The sequence below is a fragment of the Bos taurus genome, chromosome 7, assembly GCF_002263795.3.
Source record: "Bos taurus isolate L1 Dominette 01449 registration number 42190680 breed Hereford chromosome 7, ARS-UCD2.0, whole genome shotgun sequence".
Taxonomy (NCBI): Eukaryota; Metazoa; Chordata; class Mammalia; order Artiodactyla; family Bovidae; genus Bos; species Bos taurus.
Window position 1 is genome coordinate 21273673 of NC_037334.1, and position 23596 is coordinate 21297268.

A 23596-nucleotide genomic window follows, 5' to 3' on the forward strand; every position below is an offset into this window, starting at 1 on the left:
GAGTGCCAGAAGTCACAGACCCTCACACTGGAAATGCTGAAGGTCAGCAGGTCAGTGTGGCCCCAAATGTGGGGGATTCCATGAGATGGATTTGTCTCCTTCCCCACACCCAGGGGGCACCCAGTAACGGCCTGTAGACCTCTCAGCCCATCCTGGACCTGCTGTGTGACCCTGCGTGGACTCTAGCCCTCTAAGGGAAATGAGATGGGGCAGGACAAACTCAGCATGGAAGATGCTCTGACTACAAAACAAAAATGTCTTTGCATCTTCTCAACCGCAGTGACTTCTTGGTTCTTCCTCTACAGAGGGGAAGAGGCTGGGTTTCAGAGAGATGCCACTCACGCCTCTGAGCAGGTAAGGTAAGCCTCAGGCCCCCAGACAGTTTAGACAGCATGTACTTAAGCTAGAATTTCACACTGTCTGGCTTTCCCTGGATTTTCACCATTTCTTGATTTTCCATGTATGGTAATTCTATTATCAAATGTCTTTTTCTAAATCAATGCATTAAGGTGCTGGGGGAAAGGGAAGTGACTTGACTAAATTTAAAAAACAAATCCAACTAGTGTGGCTGGAGACAGCAAACAGGAGCCATTTTTCTCTATTTGCTGGAACACAGGAGTGGTGACTGGCCCAAAGTCACAGAGCAAATTACAGAACTGGGGCTCAAATGGAGCAGTACGTGCCAAGGTCCTGGGATGGGTGGGGAGTGGGGGCATGCATTCTGGGGGCTTCTCAGATGATCCTGCAGAAGGGGAAGTGGCTTTGGAGGAAGTGAAAACCACAGAGGAAAAGTCATCTGGCTGAATTTCTCCTTGAACCTTCACTTCTGAGGTTCCCTGCCTCCCCAAAGGTGGGGGGTCTTAAAAGCCTTGATTCCCTTCAACCTCTCAGGGCTCGGTCCTCTCGGCCGCCCAACTCGTGTAACCTTTGGGATCTCGGCCCGTCTTCCCTTCTCCTCCCATCAGCTTTCAGTCCTGGAGCCCAGCAGCCTTCATGGGGAAGTACTGCAGAAAGGCCCCCTCCCGTCTGGGCCTGTGGTCTAACAGTTGCCCTGGCGTTTCCGGTTCACTGCAGGGACCGGTCAGACAGTCCGGGAGGCTAGGAGCTGCAGCTATTGGGAGTTGGTCCTCAAGGGCCCTCCTGCCCCGAGGTCAAGCCAGTCCTGAAGGTAGGGCGCTACTGGAGGGGGGCTGAGGCGGGGGCTGGGTGGAAGCAGGTGCTTTTCAAGGCTGGGGTGACCTAGAATCTAGGTGGGGCAGGGCTAGGGGTCAGGCTGCTGTTGGCGACCACTTGAGGGGGCTGAGCTCTGCGGACAAGGCCTAAGTACGGGTCCCTGGGTATTGTCACCGTATCCCAGATGCTACCCCTGCCCCCTAGATGTCTTGCCCTCCCAGCTGGACATTTTGTCTCTATCATAAGAGTTCAAGGTCCTTTCTGCAGCCCTGAAAGGTTGATGGGCGACATTCACCCAGAGAGGTCAAGCAACCCTCCCAAGGGCCACACAGCAGGGGGGGCCCTCACACACATGCCATCCACTCTGACCTTCCCCCAGCAGCATGAGCAACCTGGAGCCACCCACCAAGATGCCTGGGGCCAACACCCCCACCTGTTCAGCACAGCACACCTACAGCAACCTTGGTGAGAGCCTGGGAGGGGCCTTGGGTGGGCGGTGGGACAGGTGGCCGGTAGGGCAGCCAGAACAGGAAGGTTGGGTCTTTCATTACCATCTAAGGAATCATTTAACTCAATTATAGCAGCTTTTAAAAAATATTTATTTATTTGGTTGTGCTGGGTTGTAGTTGCGACATGCGGGAGCTAGTTCTCTGGCTAGTTCTGGGCCCCCTGCATTGGGAGCACAGAGTCTTAGCCACTGGACCACCAGGGAAGTCCCCTATAGCAGCTTTTTAACTATTTTAATAAAACTCTTTGTTTAAAAAAAAAAAAAAATGGATCGCCAGCTTCTAAAAATGAGGAAACTGGAGCTCAGAGAGGCTCAGTCACCTGCCCAGAACCACACAGGAAAGTGGGGGCCGGATGTTTCTCTGCCACTGACTGGTCACTCCTCTGAAGCTTTGTTTCCTTATTTGCAAATTGGAGATGGCATCCTTAACTCGTAGGGCATAAGGTAGTTGAACGTTGGTATTTTCTTTTTTTGGCGGTGCAGTGCGGTTTTGTGAGATCTCAGTTTCCTGACCAGGGATTGAACCCCGGCCCCAGCAGTGAGAGCGCTGAGTCCTAACCGCTGGACCACCTAGGAACTCCCTATTTTTTTCCAGTCAAAAAAACATTTTTTTGGCTACCCCATCCCACTTCCGTTGCATGTGGGAATCTTATTTCCCGCTCAGGGATGGAACCAGCGCCCCCTGCAGGAGCAACACGGAGTCTTAACCACTGCACCACCAGAGAAGTCCCCATTTTTTCCATTTTAGAGATGAAGGAATTACGGCCTAGGGTAGAGTCCTGGGCACCCACTTCCCGTGTCCTCACGCCCTTCCCCCACTGCTTCCCCCCGTCCAGGTGAGGTCCGCACCCACCTGATGCCCTCCAAGGCCTGCCGCCCACGGACATCTGAGCCCCCCGCAACTGACCCACAGCCGCTGCCCCCACCCCTGCCCAAGAAGACCCTCACCAGGACCCAATCGCTGCCCACCCACAAAGCCTCCAGCCCCAGCCTCACTCGAGCAGGGCCGCCTCGGAAGCCCCTTGTGGGGTCCCGCAGTGTGGATGAGAGCCAGGCAGGCGACGACAGGGCGAGGCCAGCCCAGCCGCCTGCAGAGCCATCCTTCAGTTCGCTGGACACCGAACTGGGCCTCTCCCTCCACGATCTGCACCACCCGGAGGCCGTGCACGCAGCTCTAGAGGCCCGGCAGCTGGAGGGTCTCCGCTCCGTGCACGCCCGGCTTCACACCCGGCTCCTGGGGGGCCGCCCAGGCCCCTGCCGGCCAGAGCACGGCTTTCGCCTCCTGGACAGCTCGCCCTGTGTGGAGAGCGGGGACGCCCTCTACTACCGCGTGGTGCGCGTGCATGAGGAGGCGTGGCACCTCCTGGCTGCCAAGGTGAGCCCCGCCCCCGCCCCGCCCCTCGGAGGTTTCCCCAATTTCCCCTCCAAGGCATAACCTAGGGCCCTTTCTTCTCGGGCCTAATTGCTTATTTTGCAACTAACACCGTTAGTCCTAGGAATCACGTTTCTAAGGTGTGGGGCCACCTACATTCAAGTCACCCGGGAGTCTTGTTAAAATCTCCCCACGCCTCTCAGGGGCTCAGGAGTCTGCTTTCTTTTTTTTTTTTCTCCTGCCACGGGACTTGTGGGATCTTAGTTCCCCAATCAGGGATTGAACCCGCACCGCCTGTAGTAGAAGCTAGGAGTCTTAAACACTGGAAGTCCCCAGGAGTCTGCCTTTGAACTCACTACCCAGTAAATTCTGACGCTAGAAACCCACTGCCAGCTGATAGATACCACTTTCCATCATCAACATCTTCAACAAAATGTACTGAGCACTGTTCCTTCATGTCCTGTGCTGTTCTAAGGAGATTTAAACACTTTCATTCAGCTAATCCTCATGCAAGCATTACCATATTTTATTATAAGGTGCTTCTGTTTTATGCACCACCAAGAAAAAAAAAAAAAGATTCCTGTCAAATAAATGTGACCACCAAGAGTCAGATATGTCACCATTTTGGAGGAACCTCACCTATTTGACAGATTGTGCTATTATGAACCCATTTTACTGATGGGAGTGTGGAGGGAGTAAGTTGTTGCTAGCTGTGAGTTCTTTCATTGACAGCTTGATCCTGGTTCCATCTTAGAGGCCCCTGGAGAGTTGTCGTGTTGGTTGTTTTGGGGGTTTTTTGGCCGTGCCACATGGCATGGGGGATCTTAGTTCCCCAACCAGGAATTGAACCCGAACCTCCTGCACTGGAAGCTTGGAGTCCTAACCACTGGACCACCAGAGAAGTCCCAAGGGACTTTATTTTTAAAATACACACTCCCAGTGCCCTACTTCAGCACCTGTGCTTTTTAACCCCTGCCCCAAAGTGATTCAAATGTAATCTCCGGAGTTGATGTTCTCCTACTTTCTAGAAGGAGCTTTGCTGACCAGTACTGCAGCTGCTGGCCATGGGTGACTTCTGAGCACTTGAAATGGGGTTGGTCCTGACTGAGATGTGCTCTGAGTGCCAAATATACACCAGGTCTCAAAGATTTAGTATCAATAACAATTGTGTAAAAACATCTCATTAATATCTTTTTCATTGATGACCTGTTGAATGATAATATTCTGGGAATGTTGGATTAAATAAAATAGATTATTAAAGTTATTTTCAAGCTCATACAACTCCATTAAAAAAAAAAAAAAAGCTAATGAAAAATTAGGCAGAAGACCTGAAGAGACATTTTTCCAGAGAAGACATACAGACTGTCAACAAGCAAATGAAAAGATGCTCAACATCACTAAACAGAGAAATGTAAAGCAAAACCATAAGGAGGTATCACCTCACATTTGTCAGAATGACCATCATCAAAAAGACCACAGATAACAAATGTTGGCAAGGATGTGGAGAAAAGAGAATCCTGTACACTGTTGCTGGGAATGTAAAATGATGTGGCCACTGTGGAAAACAGTTTAGAAGTTCCTCAGAAAACTAAAAATAGAACTGCATATAATCCACAACTCTAATCCTGAGTATATATCTAGAAAAAAACAAAAACACTCATTAGAAAATATATATGTGCCCCCAATGTTCACAGCAACATTATTTACAATAGCCAAGACATGGAAGCAACCTAAGTGTCCATCAACAGAAGATGTGGAATATATATACAATGGACTACTACTAATCTGCCATAAAAAAGAATGTAATTTTGCCATTTGCAACATAGATGAACCTGGAGGGTATTATCAGTTCAGTTCAGTCGCTCAGTTGTATCTGACTCTTTGTGACCCCATCCATGAACTGCATCATGCCAGACTTCCCTGTTCATCACCAACTCCTGGAGCTTGCTCACACTCATGTCCACCGAGTCAGTGATGCCATCCAACCGTCTCATCCTCTGTTGTCTCCTTCTCCTCCTGCCTTTAATCTTTCCTAGCATCAGGGTCTTTTTCATTAGTCAGTTCTTCGAATCAGGTGGCCAAGGTTTTGGAGCTTCAGCATCAGCATCAGTCCTTTCAGTGAATAGTCAGGACTGATTTCCTTTAGGATTGACTGGTTTGATCTCCTTGCTGTCCAAGGGACTCTCAAGAGTCTTCTCCAACACCACAGGAGGGTATTATACTTAGTGAAATAAAAGACAAATCCTGTATGTTTTCAATTATATGTAGAATCTAAAAAATTAAACTAGTGAATATTAAAAAGAAGAGGAAGAAGAAAGAGTTACTTTCACCTGTTTCTTTTCACTTTTTAAAATGTGGCTCCTGGAAATTTTGAATTACACTGTGACCTGAGCTGTATTTCTACTGACAGCCCAGCTCCAGCTCCTTTGCTGTCATCTTCCTCCTTACCAAGTGGCAAGTACAAGTGATGGACACCCTTTGGCAGGCTGGAAACTTTAACCGTTAAACACCTCCTCCCTGGCGTACTGTTAGTGTTAGTCACTCAGTCGTGTCTGACTCTGAAAACCCATGGACTGTGGCCCACCAGGCTCCTCTGTCCATGGGATTCTCCAGACAAGAATACTGGAGTGGGTAGCCATTCCATTCTGCAGGGAATCTTCCTCGACCCAGGTGTCAAACCTGGGTCTCCCACATTGCAGGCAGATTCTTTACCAACTGAGCTACCAGGGAAGACCCATAGCACCATCCTCCCAGGTGTAGTTTTCCTTAAATCATGTTGGCGAATAATATCTGAATTAACAAGAACCTTGCTTCTGGAGTGATCAGCCATAGTGGGGCAAGTTGCGGTGGGTGGGAAGGTTTCAGAACAGGTAGAGCCTCTGGGCAAGCTATGCTGGTTTTCAGGGTGGAGGGGCTCTGTGGTCAGGCTCTGAAGGCCCCCTCTGTCCCACAGGTGCCCAAGCCAGGAGCTGAGGAGACCCACACCTGGGGCCTGGAGCTACAGGTCTCTCTACGCCCACATTTCAACCTCCAGGGGCTGTGTGGCCTGTTGCCCGAGGGTTCACTGCCTGAGGCGCCCTGGAGCGGCTGCGTGGTGCTGGTGGCCGAGGTGCCAGAGCTCACTGTGGCCCAGTGGCTTGTGGAGGCAGGTGCTCGGCCACCGGAGGAGTTCACGAAAACTGTGGCCCTGCTGCTGCTGCAGCTGAGCGCTGCCCTAGAGCGCCTGGAGGCACGGGGCGTGGCCCTGGCCGAGCTGCGGCCTGAGAACATGCTGCTGGTGGCGCCTCGGGGCTGCATGGCCACCGGGCCCCCGCGCCTGCTGCTGGCAGACTTTGGACGCGTTCGCCCGCGGCCTCCCGGCACCCCCGGCATCCACGCGCGGCAGCTGAGCCGCCTGTTCCGAGAGCTGCTTGGCCCTGGAGCGCCCTTGGCCACACCCGTGGCCGCAGGCCTGGAGCGCCTGGCGGCCCAGCTGACCCGTGTGCGGCCCTCAGCGGCCCGGACACGCGGCGCGCTGCAGGCGCTGCTCTGGGGGCCCGGACCAGAGCTGCGCAGCCACGGAACCCCACTGGGGTCCTGGCTGCAGGTGCGCCGAACCATGCTGGTCCTGCACCTGGCTGAGCGGGCCGTGGGTGGGGAGGTGCCCGGTCTGGAGGACTGGCTCTGCTGTGAATACCTGATGGAGGCCACAGCGGCCTCAGTGGACCTCGCCCTCAGTCTGCTGTGGGACTGACCCTGCCCGTGAGTGATGCACCTGTTCCAGGACCCCTCCAAGTGGCAGGCCCCGCCCCCCCCTCAACCTCCCAGGGCTGGAACTGGTGGCTGGTGAATCCATCACAGGGTGGATGCCCCCTTTCAGAAGGGACCAACAGGCCAGCAGAGAATGCAGTTGGGAAATTAGGCCCAATCCCTCTTACTACCCCCAAGTATGCAGTTGCCCCCCTTCCAGGGCTGGGACCTAATGACCAGTGCTCGTAGAGGCTTTCAGAGCAGCCCATCCTGGTGTGCGATCACTGCCAGTTCATGCCTCTCCCAGTGATTGGAATTCTTCCCACCACCTTCCAGTAGAAACCAGGTGCCCTTGTGGTACTACGGTCTGATGGTCACTGTGTCCGTGGCAATGTGGACACTCCTCCCAAAGGCCCTGGAGCCTGCCCTTGTGCTGAGGATGGTGGTGTGAACTGTCAACAGCTTGTCAAGAACTGCTGGGGGCTTCCGTGGGGAGAGAGGTCCCTGGAACCTGAGACAGCCAGCCCACCCCAGCAGGGCCTGAGCTCACCTGCCCATATGCTCCCCTGGTTCCCATGCCCACCACCCCCCTACTCCCTCCACCCACTATGGCCTCCTTGCTCCCCCTCTGTGACACTAAATTCTGTCCAGCCACCAAATCTTTGCACTGGCTGTTTCCTCTGCCGGACTTGCTGAATCTCACCTCTTTTAAGCAAATAAAGTTGACCCTCCTGGGCGCTCTCCAGCTCCTGGCCCTGCTTCCCACCAAAGCACTTGTAACCACCTGCATTTATTCATTCATCTCTTTGTCACCTGTTCATCTCACCCATCAGGTTGAGTTCTGAGGCCCTGCCCATACTTAACACACACTATGTGTTTAATAGCATAGAATGATAGAATAAACAAAGTTGTTTACAGCCTCATCAGGGACCTAAGGGAGAGAATGAGGAGGAAGTTTCAATTTGTACCTCTGAAAAGTAGATACAGGAGCTCTGAGGGGTCTCAATGCCCTTGTCCAGGATCTCGTCATACCCCTTTACCAGCCATGGCAATGCTGGGGGGAACTTTCTAACCCCAGGTATGACCTGGTTCCTCTCCTGCTCAGACCTCTCCCATGGCTCCCTAGTGCCTTCAAAACACAAGGGGTTCGTCTGAAGGCTCCGCATGCTGTCCGGCCCTCTCCTGCCACATCACCCCTCTATGTAGGTGCTTTCTGGCCTCCAGACCTTACCCATTGTTCCTTCTGCTGATGTATCTCCCCGCTATGCTCTGCTTCAGACTCCTGTACGTCCTCCAGCACCCCAACCCCAAAGCCCTTTCTCTGCCTGTGCCCTGCCCACAGACTGGAGTGTGTCCAGCCCTCTCTTCAGACCTTTGAAAGCCGACTCCATCATCAACCAGGTAACCGAATATCCCACCCAGCCCCCAGATATACTTGAATCCCTCTGAACTCTTCTAAGATACCTGCTTTGCATACTTGAATCCCTCTGAACTCTTCTAAGATACCTGCTTTGCAACCTATTTGTCAACCTGCAGGGCACAACCCCAGATTCAGCCAGCAGGTGGCGCTGCAGGGCTGCTGTCTTCGGCCTTCAGCCACCCACTTACCTCCACCCTTCCCTGGTGGCTCAGATGGTAATCTGCCCACGATGTGGGAGACCTTGGTTCAACCCCTAGGTAGGGAAGATCCCTTGAAGAAGGGCATGGCAACCCACTCCAGTATTCTTGCCTGGAGAATCCCTATGAACAGAGGAGTCTAGCAGAGGGTCTCCCATGGGGTCACACAGTTGTACCCCATGACAGCTGGGCAACTAAGCACAGCACCCACACCACTGCAGGGTCTTTGCCTTCTGACTTCCTCAGACCCCACCTCTGCTCTGGCCAGAAGGCCCACCAGCAGAGCTCCCTCCCCAGCAAGACACCATGTGGGCTGAGGATGCCCACAGCCAAACACCCACCCCTTCCTTCCCCTTCCCCCCTGGGAAAGCCCCACTTAGGCCCTGCCCTGGTCCACTTCTCAAGGCCCAGTAAACAGCTTCAGCCTGGAACCAGGCCACTCCAGCCTACCTCAGTCACCCCAGGGAAGGGCTCTGGGGAAAGGGGAGTGGCAGGCAGGGTGGGGCGGGCTACCATCTGCCCAGGGGTGGCAGGAAGATGAGGTATGGAGGTACCCAGCTGGAGCTCTGGGTTGAGCTGGCTGTGGCCAGAGTGACACCAGGCCCTTACTTGGCTCAAGACTCTTGCTTGCGCACCTCCCTCAGCCCCTGGCAAGCCCAAGGCCCCTACTCCCTTGGCCCCAGAGCCCATCAACACCATCGAGCCAACACAGGTCTTAAGAGGGATAATCACTTTTATTTGGATTTCTGAGAGCAATAGAACGGTAGATTAATACCTATCTTTCCAAGTTAAGAGAACTAAGACTGTTCCAAAAAGACTTTCAAATAAGAAACTCCTCAAAGTACAAGGATAATCTGAATCATCTTAAACCAGCAATAAAAAAGTAAAATATAAACTTTTATTTAGAATTAAAGCAAATACTTCAGTATCACAAACACAATATTAAACTTCAAGAAATACACGGCTAATTTGGAGTGAGCGTTTATTTGCACAATTACAACATGCGGACAAACCAGCAGGTGAGCAGGCTGACGCTGGTCAGCGCAGTTGATCACACCACCCGCACCAGGCACGGCGCAAAGCACACACGCAAGGGACTGCAACCGAGGCCCCTGAGTGGCCCCAGGGTCGTCACACTACTCCTCCTCACCCGAGGACTCTCTCTCAAACGTGTAGGCCATGAAGCAAGCGTCGGGTCTCTTGGGGACAAGGGGATGCCCCGGTCTCACAATCTCAAAGCCCAAAAAGCTGAAGGTACGGAGCAAGGCGGCTGCAGAAGAGACACAGAAGAGATACAATTAAGTCAGAACTCCTGTCCACACTCAGGGCCCAGGGTCTGGAGACCAAGGCCTGAGTCCTGGACTCCATGGGCTCCACCTCCTTGCCTGGCCTCCCCGCTCCTCTCACCCCCTGGAGAATCTGAGGAAGGCAGTCAACCTACCTCGATCATCACGGTTCTTGTGGAAGCAAATGAAGACGTGGTCAACATGGAGCTGCTCTTCAGCAAACTCAAGAAGAACTGCGAAGCTAAAGTTCCAGCATCAGGAGCTGCCCGCCCGCAACCCTACCGGGGCCCCAGCCTGATTCTTCCACTCCTGTCTGAACACCAATCTCTCCCAGGTCTAATCCAGGGTCACCTCCAGCACTGCTTACACTGGAGCCACATCACTCAAGGGAACATTCCTAGACACCATGGGGTGGCCCTGGCCCCATCTACCTGAGGCCAGCAGTAACACCCCCTCCCCTCACCCCTCGGGTGCTAACAGCTGGTCCACTGGTTCCCAGAACATGAACCTCGTGTGCAGGCTGAACATGAACCACGCGTCCGTCCCCTGGCTCAGGCCTCCCTCCTCCTCACGCAGGCTGAACATGAACCACCCACCTGTCCCCTGGCTCAGGCCTCCCTCCTCCTCGCACACAGGCTGGCCCTCACCTGTCTTTGCTCCCCTCGGGCAGAGCGCCGCCCGGGATCTCGACGTAGAGGCAGGTGTTGCTCAGCACCGCTCTCCAGTTAATATGTTTGGCCTCTGTGAGCCTGGACTGGACATTAAAAATCCTCGTCTTGTTATTAGACGTTAGTTCCTCTGTTACATTCAGCCGATTATCCTGCAGGGGAAAAAAATCACATTCAACCATAAACACCAACCTTCACAGGTTGGGGATCTTTCCCTTGGCTACCCTGACAACCCAGAAAAGCACCGAAATGACCTTTCACACACCCCCACAACCCAGTGCTGATGTTGGCTACGGAGGCCTCTGAGCAGCAGCAGCTCTGCCCAAGACCACAGAGAGCTCCAGGCTAAGGTGCTATCAGGAGCTGCCTGGGCAGTGCCTCGCACCTTTGTTCCTTCTATCTTGAGCTCAGAGCACTGGGTAAAACCAGAAAGAGAGCTCCCAGCACATGACAAGTGCACAAATGATTGCCGTCTGCTCAGAGGCAGGCGCTCTGGGTCTGACCACATTCCCCCCAGCTCAGGTCCCCAGGAGTCCAGAGGAAGGAGCATACTTACAGAGTAAAATAAATTAGCTGAAAGATTGTGATCCCTCTGACTATTCCCTCGCCCACCTGGGATCTTCAGGGGTGGGTGAGGGACATCAGGAGCACCACCGAGGCCCTGGACCCAGGTTACTACAGCAGTTGATGGAGACCCTGGAACTGGAGGAGACAGCAGGTGAGCAGCACTGGAAGGAGACCCCGCGGGCTTTGCCAACAGGGCCTGGGGTCCCAATACGGCCAAACTGAAGGTCAAGGCCTTCCAGAGCCCAAGTCCACCAGGGACCTTGTCTCCCTTTTCCAAGGGCAATGTTCACACTGAGCGCAAAAATCAACATCCGGCGGCGGGGCAGCTAAAACAATCACAGAAACAAGTGGCCACTCAAACCAGACGCCTCAGGTGATACGCTGCTTAAAGACCCACCTGTTCCCGGGGTCGGGGGGCGCTTTTGCCCTTTAACCATCTCACGACTGGCACGAAGTGCCGCCCCACCCAATCCTGCGTCAAGTTCTACTTCCCATTTCTAAGCCCAGCGCTCCAGCTTCCCCTTTCCCACTGTGCGGTCTGTAGCCGACCTGAAGCTCCAGTAAGCTTTTCTTAGGGATCTGACCTGTCCGTCCGCAGAAGCTGTCCCTGCGGCGATCCCTTCACTTGCCTGGAGACGTGGAGCCCGATCAGTGCCCCCGCCGGTGCTGCGAGGCCCGGCCCGCGGAGACGCCCTCCCGCGCGCTCCCCGCGGCCTCCGGTTGCGTCATCTCGGCAAAGGGCCCTCGGCCCCGGGGGAGATTTTCACAATCGCGCAGCCGGCAATGCCAGCAGCCATTTGCTGAGCAGCGTAAACAAGCCCCAAAGTCGCCTCCATTTTCCTCGGTTCCCATCCGGGGTCCCCTTCATCAAAGAGCTCGCGCTCCGCGCCGAGCGCGGCCCCCCTGAACCCCCGTCCCTAGCCACAACCACTCCTGGCACAGCAGTCCTCCGGGGGAAGGGCGATCCGGCATTCACCCTGATAAGGGCCCCGGGCGCCGTCTACGTGGCGCTATCCGACTCCGCGCGTCCTCGGGGCTATAAAGAGATCGCCAGGGCGGCCGCCGTCCCGTGGGAAAGGCTACTCCGCTGGGCTTGTCCGCCCGCAAACTCCACATTCCCCGGATCCGTGGGCCTGACCTCGCCCCTCAAGTCTAGCCACCCCGCAAACCCGACCCTCGCGCCTCTAAAACGGGCCGTTAACTCTGGTGTCCCCCAAACCCAACCAGGGACCCTGGAAGCTTCCCCAATCCAAACGGAAACCGCCGTGTTTGCCCCCGCCCCACACCTCAATTCGACCAGGTACCCTGGAAGCCCCTCAATCCAATCAGAGGCCCCTCCGCCCGCTTCGGGCCCGCCCCGCCCCCACCCCGCCCCCAGTACGATTGTGGCCTCGACAAAGGGGCGGACCTCGCGCTCCCCGGACTTCCGCGGCGCCCCGAGGCCTGCCCCCTGCGGGCCTGCGCGGCGCCGCTTCTGGAAGCTTCGGGCGGGGGCGGGGCGCTTACCTCTCACTGCTGCGGCCTCCGCGGCTGTGCAGGCTAAGGAGCGGCATGGTGCGGGTGGCGTGGACGGTGGCGCTGGGTTTATCCCCTTCCTTCTCTCTGGCGAAGCAGTGGCTGTTGAGGATCCGCTGCAGGGAGGATTTCACCATCCGGCCGCTGGGGTCCGAAACCAGCAAAACCTCCGCTGCGCTTCTCCGCGCCGCCGCCGCTGCTCGCCGTTCGCAAAATGGCGCCGCCGTCGCCGCCCACCTTTATAGACAACGCACTCAGGCCACGCCCCCACGCCGCGGGAACGCGGCCGCACGAGGGTGCGGAGCCACCGGGAAACCCAGGTGTGCCCGCCCCTCTCGGCGTCTGATTGGCAAGCGGCGAGGTACACGAGTTGGGGCGGTGCCTTGGATTGGAAGAGTGCTTCGGGTCCCGCCCCGTTCCGTTGCCAAGCTCTGCGGACGCGCGGAGGAGGCGGGGCCGCCGTGGCGTCTGGAACGCGCGGGGCGCGCACCTCGCCCCGCCCCCCCTCACAGCCGGGCCTAGAGACCACGGCCCACCTCTGCGCTGGCTTTTGGGGTGGAGGTGGGGGTGGGGTCGGAATCTTACGGGGGCCACGTCTCCACAGTGGTCCACGTCGCCCTAGTCAGGGTCCCTTCTCCTGGAGCCGGCTCTGGGCGACAAAGGCCACGGATATTTGGAGGAGACGTCCTAGCGCCCCGTCCCCTTATAGGAAAGAATAATTTTTAGTAACCTGATATTTATCGATCTTAATAATGATTTTCTGGATCCGATCTTTCACATGTTGAAACAATTTACAGTTAAAAAAGAACTTTAAATGGTAAAGATAATATTCAAATTTAGTAAAATATTTCGTATACCATCTGGACTTCAGCAAAAATACTTTTCCTTGAGGATAAAATCACAGAGATATTTCACGTATGATTTAAATTTTGCCCCAAGCATAAATATTATTCTTTCAAGCCCCACTTTGTTTCATGTTTTTATGTTTTAGGCACAAATAAAGTCTCCAAAGAGTTACACGGAATGAAGTAGCTACTTGCTTCTTTGTCTTTACAATCCCTGCCTCTCAGTTTTATCTCATTTTTACTTCCAATCTACAGTACTGTGTCCACTGGGGTTAGAGACACAAACTTTCCACAAAGGGACCTTGAAATATTACAAAACTGATAGAAATTTACTCTCCAAAGCCTGTGGCTGAGTCCCTGTGTGTTTTCAAATTCCCTTTTCTGTTGAATGAAGAATTTATTATTTACTTATACAGCATTTGTAATGCAAACATCTAATTTTCAGCATCCCTATGTACAATTATTAAGACTCAACAGAGGAGTTGCCCTGGCAGTTCAGTGCTTAAGGCTTCACGTTCCAATGCACAGGGTACAGGTTCCATTCCCCGGTCTTGTAGCTAAGAGCCCACGTGCCTCAGAGCCAAAAAACCAACACAAAGAACAGAAGCAATGTTAAGATAAACTCAATAAAGACTTTAAAAAGTGGTCCACATCGAAAATTCCTTAGGACTTCCCTGGTGGTCCAGTGGTTAAGAATTCACCTGCCAACGCAGAGGACATGGGTTTGACCCCTGGTCAGGAAAGATTCCACGTGCCACAGGGCAGCTAAGCCCATGTGTTACAACTACTGAGCCCACACTCCAAAACTACTGAAGCCTGTGCACCCTAGAGCCTGTGCTCGGAAACAAAAGAAGCCACCACAATGAGAAGTCTGTGCACCTCAACTAGAGAGTAGTCTCTGGCTTGCCGAATCTTTTAAAAGCCTGCTTGCAGCAATGAAGACCTAGTGCAGCCAAAAATAAATAAATAAATTCTTTTAAAATCTTTTTTTTTTTTTTTTAAAGAAAAACTCAACAAAGACTGTAATAATAACAAGTGTTAGGTCAACTGAAGAAATTTCTCAGGGGAAGAATATTTAATCGATGATACTGTTTAGAATTGTCACATGGTGAAGACAAAAAGCAGATGAATTTGTACTTAACTTTCTAATTGCTTTCAATGTTTCTTTTATTTCCAGGGTTTGCTCTCACCCATCTTAGTTCAGTTCAGTCACTCAGTCATGCCCTACTCTTTGCAACCCCACGGACTGCAGCACACCAGACTTCCCTGTCCATAACCAACTCCTGGAGCTTGCTCAACTCATGTCCATCGAGTCAGTGATCGAGTCATCGATGTAACTATCTCCTTGTCTGTTGTTGTCTTCTCCTTCTGCCTTCACTCTTTCCCAGCACCAGGGTTTTTTCCGGTGAGTCAGTTCTTAGTATCAGGTGGCCAAAGTATTGGAGCTTCAGCTTCAGCATCAGTCCTTCCAATGAATATTCAAGGTTGATTTCCTTTAGGATTGATTAGTTTGATCTCCGTGCAGTCCACTTCAGTTCAGTCGCTCAGCTGTGTCCAACTCTTTGCAACTCCATGAATTGCAGCAGGAGAAGGAAATGGCAACCCACTCCAGTGTTCTTGCCTGGAGAATCCCAGGGATGGCAGAGCCTGGTGGGCTGCCATCTATGGGGTCGCACAGAGTCAGACACGACTGAAGCGATTTAGCAGCAGCAGTAGCAGCAGCAGCAGGCCTCCCTGTCCATCACCAACTCCCGAAGTTCACTCAAACTCACGTCCATCGAGTTGGTGATGCCATCCAGCCATCTCATCCTCTGTCGTCCCCTTCTCCTCCTGCCCCCAATCCCTCCCAGCATCACAGTCTTTTCCAATGAGTCAACTCTTCGCTTGAGGTGGCCAAAGTACTGGAGTTTTAGCTTTAGCATCATTCCTTCCAAAGAACACCCAGGACTGATCTCCTTCAGAATGGACTGGTTGGATCTCCTTGCAGTCCAAGGGACTCTCAAGAGTCTTCTCCAACACCACAGTTCAAAAGCATCAATTCTTCGGCACTCAGCCTTCTTCACAGTCCAACTCTCACATCCATCCATAACTACTAGAAAAGCCATAGCCTTGACTAGATGGACCTTTGTTAGCAATGTCTCTTCTTTTTAACACGCTATCTAGGTTGGTCATAGCTTTTCTTCCAAGGAGCGAGCATCTTTTGATCTCATGGCTACAGTCACCATCTGCAGTGATTTGGGAGCCCCCCAAAAATAAAGTCTCTCACTTTTCCATTGTTTCCCCATCTATATGCCATAAAGTGATGGGACCGGATGTCATGATCTTTATTTCTTGAATGTTGAGTTTTAAGCCAACATGGAAAAAGCAAGAGAGTTCCAGAAAAACACTTAAGGGTCCTCACTATTTGTGGGGCCAGTATGTCATTATTTAAACTGTTTTCTTTTTTTAAAAAAATGTTATTTATTTATTTATGGCTGCACTGGGTCTTCGTTGCTACCAAGGGCTTTCTCTAGTTGCCATGCTCAGGCTTCTCATTTATGGTGGCTTCTCTTGTTGCCAAGACAAGGTCTAGGGTATGCAGGTTCAGTTGTTGCAGCTCATGGGCTTAGTTGCCCCACACCATGTGGGATCTTCCCAGACCAGGGATCGAACTGGTGTCCCCTGCATTGGCAGGCAGATTCTTAAGCACTAGACCACCAGGGAAGCCCTAGGCTCTGATTTCTTGAGGCTAGAAGAGCCTCAGGGTTTCCAAATCTGGGTCTTTGCCACATGGCAACTCTCTCGTGTGTGACACAGACGAGCAATTCTGGGCTGAGAATGCCAGGATCCAGAACTGCCCATGGCCAGCTACTGGTCAGTGGGTTGAGCTGTGTTTACCCCCCATGACTGAGAGCAGACAGCGACCAGGCTCCGAGCTGAGCCCCCAGCATACAGAACCTGGTCAGGGAGGTGTCTCCAAGAAGTTCTCACCTGCCGGGCCAGGGTCTAGGGGGTGTCGTCCAGGTCTCTGCAGTCCACAAGGAGCCAGCAGGAGCCTCCGGACTCAAAAGTTGGGGCGGGAGGTTCCTTCCTCAGTGGCTGGCCCCAAGCCCTTGCAGGCCAAAGCACGCTTTAATTTGGAATCACCGTGGATGGAAAGGGGCAAAAATACAGCCTGTTTGGGTTTCCCAGGTGGTGCTAGTGGTAAAAATCCGCCTGCAATGCAGGAGATTCGAGACGAAGTTTCAATCCCTGGGTCAGGAAGATTCCCTGGAGGAGAAAATGGCAGCCCACTCTAGCACTCTGGCCTGGAGAATCCCATGGATAGAGGAACCTCATGAACTACAGTCCATGGAGTCACAGAGTCAGACATGACAGAGCAACTGAGCACACACTGGTAAAAAAAACAAGCGAAAAACTGTAGCAGCTTGGAGAAAAGCAGGGGTGGAGGAAAACATGGGTGCTTCTAGGGTTAGGGTGGGATGTGTCTGGGAAAGTGGCTGTGGGGGATGCGGCTGTCAGAGGGCTCCCAACTCTGGGCAGAGATGTGAGCAGTGTCCTGTCATCCTGCTGGGGAGAGCGCACCCCGGTTCTGGAGGCAGCTCCCTCAGCCTGCTGTGGGGGAGGTGGCAGTGATGTACAAGATGATACCTCTGTTCTATCACCGTGGGTGCCCATCAGGGGCACCAAGGCGCCTGCCACTAAGACGGTAAACACGGAACAGGACCAAACTCTCCTCCAGAGTCTTCCAGCACCAGAACCTCTGCTTGCTGTCACATCTCCCTCGTGAAACTCAGTCAGGGTTTGGTTTTCTATGATTATTACCACTTTAGTTTCGTCTGAGCCGGGTCTTTCCTGCTGCGTGCAGGCTTTTCTCTAGTTGCAGCGAGCGGGGGCTACTCCCTAGTTGTGGTGCCCAGGCTTCTCACTGTGGTGAGTTCTCTTGTTGCAGAGCACGGGTCCTAGAGCGCAGGCTTTAGGAGTTGTGGCGCATGGCTTTAGTTGCTCCTCAGCATGTGGAACCTTCCTGGACCAGGGACCGAATCTGTGTCCCCTGCATCAGCAGGCGGATTCTTAGCCACTGCACCACCAAGGAAGTCCCAGGGTGGAGTTCTTGAGGGAGAAATGAATTCCCACTCTCCACTTTCGGGGCATCCTGGGGGCTGGGGGATGGAGCAGCCTCCCAGGCCCCACCCACTGGATGCCAGGAGTGACAGTCACCAGCATGACAATCACAGGAGTCCCCCGACTCATCCAGTCTTCCCCCACTGTCACTTTCTCCTTTCTTCATGTAATCTGGGGACACCCAGAAGGGGAAGGGAAGGAGTGACAAGGTAGGATTAGCAGACGCAAGCTACATATTAGCTTAATGTATTATTTATTTATTTATTTGGCTTTATCCAAACTTAGTTGTGGCATGCAGGATCTTTCTTCAAGGCTCACAGACTCTCTGCTTGTGGTGAGCAGGCTTAGTTGCCCCAAGGCATGTGGGATTTTAGTTCCCTGAGCAGCAATCAAACCCACATCTCCTACATTGCCCAGTGAATTCTTAACCACTGAACTACCAGGGAAGTCCCTATATATTATATATAGATTGGATATAAACAACAGGGTCCTACTATATAGCACAGGAAACTATATTCAATGTCCTATGATAAGCCATAATGGAAAAGAATATGAAAAAAGAGGGCTTCCCTGGTGGCTCAGTGGTAAAGAATCCGCCTTCTAATGCAGGGCACATGGGTTCAATCCCTGGTCCAGGAAGATCCCACATGTGGAGGAAAGCTAAGCCCGGGCCCCACGACTACTGAGTCTGTGCTCTAGAGCCCGTGCTCAGCCACAAGAGAAGCCACCACAATAAGAAGGTCACACACCGAGTAACTAGAGAGCAGCCTCCGCTCCCCACAACTAGAGAAAGGCCCTGCACAGCAACAAAGACCCAGCACAACCAAAAAGAAATACATATATACAGTGGGAAAAGAAGAATATGAAAAAGAATGTACATATAAGTATAACTGAGTCAATTTGCTGTAGAGAGGAAATTAACACAACATTGTAAACCAACTATGTGTGTGTGCCTGCTAAGTCGCTTCAGTCATGTCTGACTTTGTGATGCTATGGACTGTAGACCTCCAGGGTCCTCTAATTCAATACAATAAAATTAAAACAATTTTTAAAAAGGACAAAAAAAGAAAAAGCAAGAAATCAGAGGGGTGGTGCCTCACTGGGGGTAGGGAATGTGTGAGAGGTGAAGGCCCTTGGACTGCAGGAGGGAAAAGAGGGGCATCAGGGAGGGCTTCCTGAAGGTGGTGAGAGCAGAGCTGCTAGGAACGGAAAGGAGAAGGCATGGATGACGGAGGGCCCATGCCCAGGCTCCCACTAGAATCAGTATGGTGAGTCCAGTGGTTAGGATTCCACACTCACTGGCACTGGTCAACCACCACTCGGGGAACTAAGATCCCAAAAGCTGCATGGTGTGGCCAAAAAATTTAAAAAGTAAGATGGGTAAGGGGCTTCTCTGGTGGCTCTATGGTAAAGAATCTGCCTGCAATGCAGGAGACCGGCATTGGATCCCTGGGTCAGGAAGATCGCCTCTCCCACACCCCCCTACCCCCACTCCAGAGAAGGAAAAGACAGCCCACTCTGGTATTCTTGTCTGGGAAATCCCATAGATAGAGGAACCTGGCAGGCCCCAGACTATACGATCGAAGAGAGTCAGACACAACCGAGCAACTAAACAAGAAGATGGGTAAGTGGACAAAGCAAACACGGCAAATACGACTTGTATAGATAGCCTCTGGACAGTGGCAGTAAGGGCCTTCCCTCTAAAGTTCCCTCCGTTTGAAAACTTTCTTCATCACATGCTGAAAAGTCAACAGAAAAGAAGCTAAACTCCTTTCTCCTCGTTCAGTGGCCTTTTCAAGCCCTGCCCTCTCTCCTGAGCTTACGCTCCACACAGAACCATTCAGAGTCCTCTGGACTCTTGAACAAACAGCCAAAAAAGGGAAGTAAACAAAAAACAACCACTTTTCCCTACACCTCGCACAGGCCTGGGCAAGAACCAGGCCTTGGCCTGAAGAGGCCGGATTTGGCCACAAATCCGCACGCACGCATGTCTGTCACTGGTGATAAAACACAATGCACCCTGATGTGCCCCTGGCATTATGCCAGCTCCATAAAAACACCCTTACCAGGGACTGGAGGGGGGATGGCAGAGATGAGCAGGCTTATCTCAGACTCTGGGCTACTTTTTATCTCATTTATATAATACAGTTACATATAGTTGAAGTATAGTTAATTTACCATGTTGTGTTAATTTCAAGTGTATAGCAAAGTGAATCAGTTTTACACACACACGCGCACATATTTATATATATTCTTTTTCAGATTCTTTTCCCATACAGGTTATTACAGGGTATTGAATATAGCTCCCTATGCTATACAGTGAAGGGTGAAGTGGAAGTCACTCAGTCATGACTGACTCTTTGTGACTCCATGCACTATAGCCCGCTAGGCTCCTCTGTCCATGGGATTCTCCAGGCAAGAATACTGAAGTGGGTAGCCATACCCTTCTCCAGGGGATCTTCCGGACCCAGGGATTGAACCTGGGTCTCCTGTATTGCAGGCAGATTCTTTACCATGTGAGCCATCAGAGAAGTCCTGTGCTATACAATAGTTCCTTGTTATTTATCTGTTTTGGAATTTCCAGTTATTTATTTATTTACTTTTGGCTGCACTGAGTCTTCGTTGCTGTGTTGGGCCTCCTCTGGTTGTGGTGAGCGGGGGCTACAGTGCTCAGTCTTCTCATTTCAGTGCTTCTCATGCTGCAGAGCATGGGCTCTAGAGCACACGGGTTTCAGTAGTTGTGGCTCCCAGGCTCTGGAGGGCAGGCTCAGTGGTTGTGGCGCAGGGGCTTAGTTGCTCTAAGGCATATGGAATCATCCCAGACCAGGGATCGAACCCATGTCCCCTGCATTGTCAGGCAGATTCCTGTCCCCTGTCCCGCCAGGGAAGCTCAGAGTTTCCAGGTTTGTGGCGATTACGCAAAGGATGCCTTGGTCCTCAGTGTACACGTATTTGTGGCATTCTAGATAATTTTCTTAGGATCATTTCCTAGAAGTGGCATTTCTAGGGCAACAAACAGCTCTTACCTAAGACCTTCTAGAAATGCTGTAAGAATTTATTCTCCCACTAACAGCAGAGGCCAAGGCCTGCTTTGCCACAGCCTCACTGATAGGAAGTATTATCATAAAAAAAGGTCTTGCAACATTTGTTGCCTTGATCTGCATGAGAATGCTGGCATGTGGGGTTGGAAAGTCTCCTCCTGGGGGAGATTTTCTTTGTGCTGTGTTTATGTTAGTCAGGAAGACTGGGGTCTGGTGCAGAAACAAAATGGCGTAAGGCAGGAGGGGCTCAGGACTTCCTGGTGGTCCAGCAGTTAAGACTGTTGGCTTCCACTGTAGGTGGCATGGGTTCCATCCCTAGCCCGGGGAGCTAAGATCCCTCATGCTGAGAGGTGCAGCCAAGAAAAACAAAAAAATTCAATATAAATAAGTAAATAATTAAAAAAATTTTTTTCTTTAAAAAAGCAGGAAGGGCTCACCATAGCAAGACGCCACATCACACCCACTAAGCTGACTGTTATCAAAAAGATGGAAAATGGCAAGTGGCAGCGAGGATGCAGAGAAACTGGAACCTTGCGCATGGCTGCTGCGAAGGATGTAAAATGGTGTGGCTGCTGTGGGAAAGTCTGGATGGCTGAACACAGAATCACCATATGACCTGGGTGCATCTGGGAAAGAGCTGAGCACGGGGACTGGAAGAGATGTTTGCACCCCCGTGTTCACAGCAGCTTGATGCATGCCAACCAAAAGATGGAGACACCCCAAGTGTCCATGGATGGATGATGGATGAACACAATGAGGTCCATCCACTCAGTGGAATATTACTCAGCCTTGAAAAGGAAGGAGATTCTGACTACATGGATGAACTTTGAGGACATGATGCTCAGTATAGCTGTGAAAAGAAGAGAAGCAAAAAGCAAAGCAGAAAAGGAAAGATACAAGCATCTGAATGCAGAGTTCCAAAGAATAGCAAGAAGAGATAAGAAAGCCTTCCTCAGCAATCAATGCAAAGAAATAGAGGAAAACAACGGAATGGGAAAGACTAGAGATCGCTTCAAGAAAATGAGAGATACCAAGGGGACACATTTCATTCAAAGATCAGCTCAATAAAGGATAGAAATGGTATGGACCTAACAGAAGCAGAAGATATTAAGAAGAGGTGGCAAGAATACACAGAAGAACTGTACAAAAAAGATCTTCACGACCCAGATAATCACGATGGTGTGATCACTCACCTAGAGCCAGACATCCTGGAATGTGAAGTCAAGTGGGCCTTAGAGAGCATCACTAGGAACAAAGCTAGTGGAGGTGATAGAATTCCAGTTGAGCTATTTCAACCCCTGAAAGATGATGCTGTGAAAGTGCTGCACTCAATATGCCAGCAAATTTGGAAGACTCAGCAGTGCCACAGGACTGGAAAAGGTCAGTTTTCATTTCAATCCCAAAGAAAGGCAATGCCAAAAAATGCTCAAACTACCGCACAGTTGCACTCATCTCACATGCTAGTAAAGTAATGCTCGAAATTCTCCAAGCCAGGCTTCAGCAATATGTGAACTGTGAACTTACTGATGTTCAAGCTGGTTTTAGAAAAGGCAGAGGAACCAGAGATGAAATTGCTAACATCCACTGGATCATGGAAAAAGCAAGAGAATTCCAGAAAAACATCTATTTCTGCTTTATTGACTATGCCAAAGCCTTTGACTGTGTGGATCACAATAAACTGTGGAAAATTCTGAAAGAGATGGGAATACCAGACTACCTGACCTGCCTCTTGAGAAATCTGTATGCAGGTCAGGAAGCAACAGTTAGAACTGGACATGGAACAACAGACTGGTTCCAAATAGGAAAAGGAGTACGTCAAGGCTGTTTATTGTCACCCTGCTTATTTAACTTATATGCAGAGTACATCATGAGAAACGCTGGGCTGGAAGAAGCACAAGCTGGAATCAAGATTGCCGGGAGAAATCTCAATAACCTCAGATATGCAGATGACACCACCCTTATGGCAGAAAGTGAAGAGGAACCAAAAAGCCTCTTGATGAAAGTGAAAGTGGAGAGTGAAAAAGTTGGCTTAAAGCTCAACATTCAGAAAACGAAGATCATGGCATCCGGTCCCATTACTTCATGGGAAATAGATGGGGAAACAGTGGAAACAGTGTCAGACTTTATTTTTTTGGGCTCCAAAATCACTGCAGATGGTGACTGCAGCCATGAAATTAAAAGACGCTTACTCCTTGGAAGGAAAGTTATGACCAACCTAAATAGCATATTCAAAAGCAGAGACATTACTTTGCCAACAAAGGTCCGTCTAGTCGAGGCTATGGTTTTTCCTGTGGTCATGTATGGATGTGAGAGTTGGACTGTGAAGAAGGCTGAGTACTGAAGAATTGATGCTTTTGAACTGTGATGTTGGAGAAGACTCTTGAGAGTCCCTTGGACTGCAAGGAGATCCAACCAGTCCATTCTGAAGGAGATCAGCCCTGAGTGTTCTTTGGAAGGAATGATGCTAGAGCTGAAACTCCAGTACTTTGGCCACCTCATGCGAAGAGTTGACTCATTGGAAAAGACTCTGATGCTGGGAGGGATTGGGGGCAGGAGGAGAAGGGGACGACAGAGGATGAGATGGCTGGGTGGCATCACTGACTCGATGGACGTGAGTCTGAGTGAACTCCGGGAGTTGGTGATGGACAGGGAGGCCTGGCGTGCTGCGATTCATGGGGTTGTGAAGAGTCGGACACGACTGAGCGACTGAACTGAACTGAAGAGAAGCCAGATACAGAAGAACACACACTGTCTGATCCCACTCACAAGAGGTCGTAGAGGAGTCAGATCCACAGAGACAGGAAGTATACGATGGGGCCAGGGGCTGGGGAGAGGAGATGGGGAAAGTAGTAGTAGTGAAAGTCTTAGTTGCTCAGTTGTGTCCGACTCTTTGCAACCCTATGGACTGTAGCCTGCCAGGTTCCTCTGTGCATGGGATTCTCCAGGCAAGGATACTAGGGTGGGTAGCCATTCCCTTCTCCAGGGGATCTTCTTGACCTAGGGATTGAACCCAGGTATCCTGCATTGAAGGTGGATTCTTTCCCTGTCTGAGCCATCAGAGAAGCCCCAGGGATGAGGAGTCAGAGTTTCATGGGGACAGAGTTTCAGTTTGGGAAGGTGAGAAAGTTCTGGAGATGATGGTGGGGATGGATGGTTGCAGGACAATGTGAA

The 23596-nt window shown here is 51.5% G+C and overlaps 2 protein-coding genes and 1 long non-coding RNA gene across 4 annotated transcripts; 1 reads left to right on the top strand and 2 right to left on the bottom strand.

Annotated features, from left to right (window-relative positions):
- The first annotated feature begins 203 nt into the window (after positions 1 to 203).
- PEAK3 (PEAK family member 3) lies at positions 204 to 9325 on the top strand. Of its 2 annotated transcripts, none has more exons than XM_005209067.5 (4): positions 204 to 1168; positions 1556 to 1638; positions 2518 to 3056; positions 6007 to 9325. In XM_005209067.5, exons 2-4 carry the CDS (start codon positions 1557 to 1559, stop codon positions 6784 to 6786), a joined length of 1401 nt encoding a protein of 466 aa, XP_005209124.1. In that variant the 5' UTR covers positions 204 to 1168; position 1556; the 3' UTR covers positions 6787 to 9325. The 2 variants fall into 2 exon arrangements, with proteins under 2 accessions (XP_005209124.1, XP_005209123.1); XM_005209066.5 differs by having other exon boundaries at positions 205 to 1168; positions 1553 to 1638.
- Positions 9115 to 12678, bottom strand: OAZ1 (ornithine decarboxylase antizyme 1). The gene is given in 5 exon segments (NM_001127243.2): positions 9115 to 9669; positions 9841 to 9926; positions 10333 to 10505; positions 10910 to 11055; positions 12427 to 12678. Coding segments are annotated over 5 exon segments (684 nt in total). The 5' UTR covers positions 12573 to 12678; the 3' UTR covers positions 9115 to 9535.
- On the bottom strand, positions 11065 to 12420 carry LOC132345718 (uncharacterized). Its single transcript, XR_009495210.1, has 2 exons — positions 12207 to 12420; positions 11065 to 11549 (listed from the first exon to the last, which is right to left on the bottom strand). It is a non-coding gene; the product is annotated as an uncharacterized lncRNA (long non-coding RNA).
- Positions 12679 to 23596: the final 10918 nt, after the last annotated feature.

Bases quoted from the DNA above. Each gene is read 5' to 3' on its own strand.
- PEAK3 (XM_005209067.5), top strand. From the start codon at position 1,557: ATGAGCAACCTGGAGCCACCCACCAAGATGCCTGGGGCCAACACCCCC. The intron at 1,639-2,517 runs GTGAGAGCCTGG...CCCCCCGTCCAG, and splicing joins GCACACCTACAGCAACCTTG to GTGAGGTCCGCACCCACCTG. The intron at 3,057-6,006 runs GTGAGCCCCGCC...TCTGTCCCACAG, and splicing joins GGCACCTCCTGGCTGCCAAG to GTGCCCAAGCCAGGAGCTGA.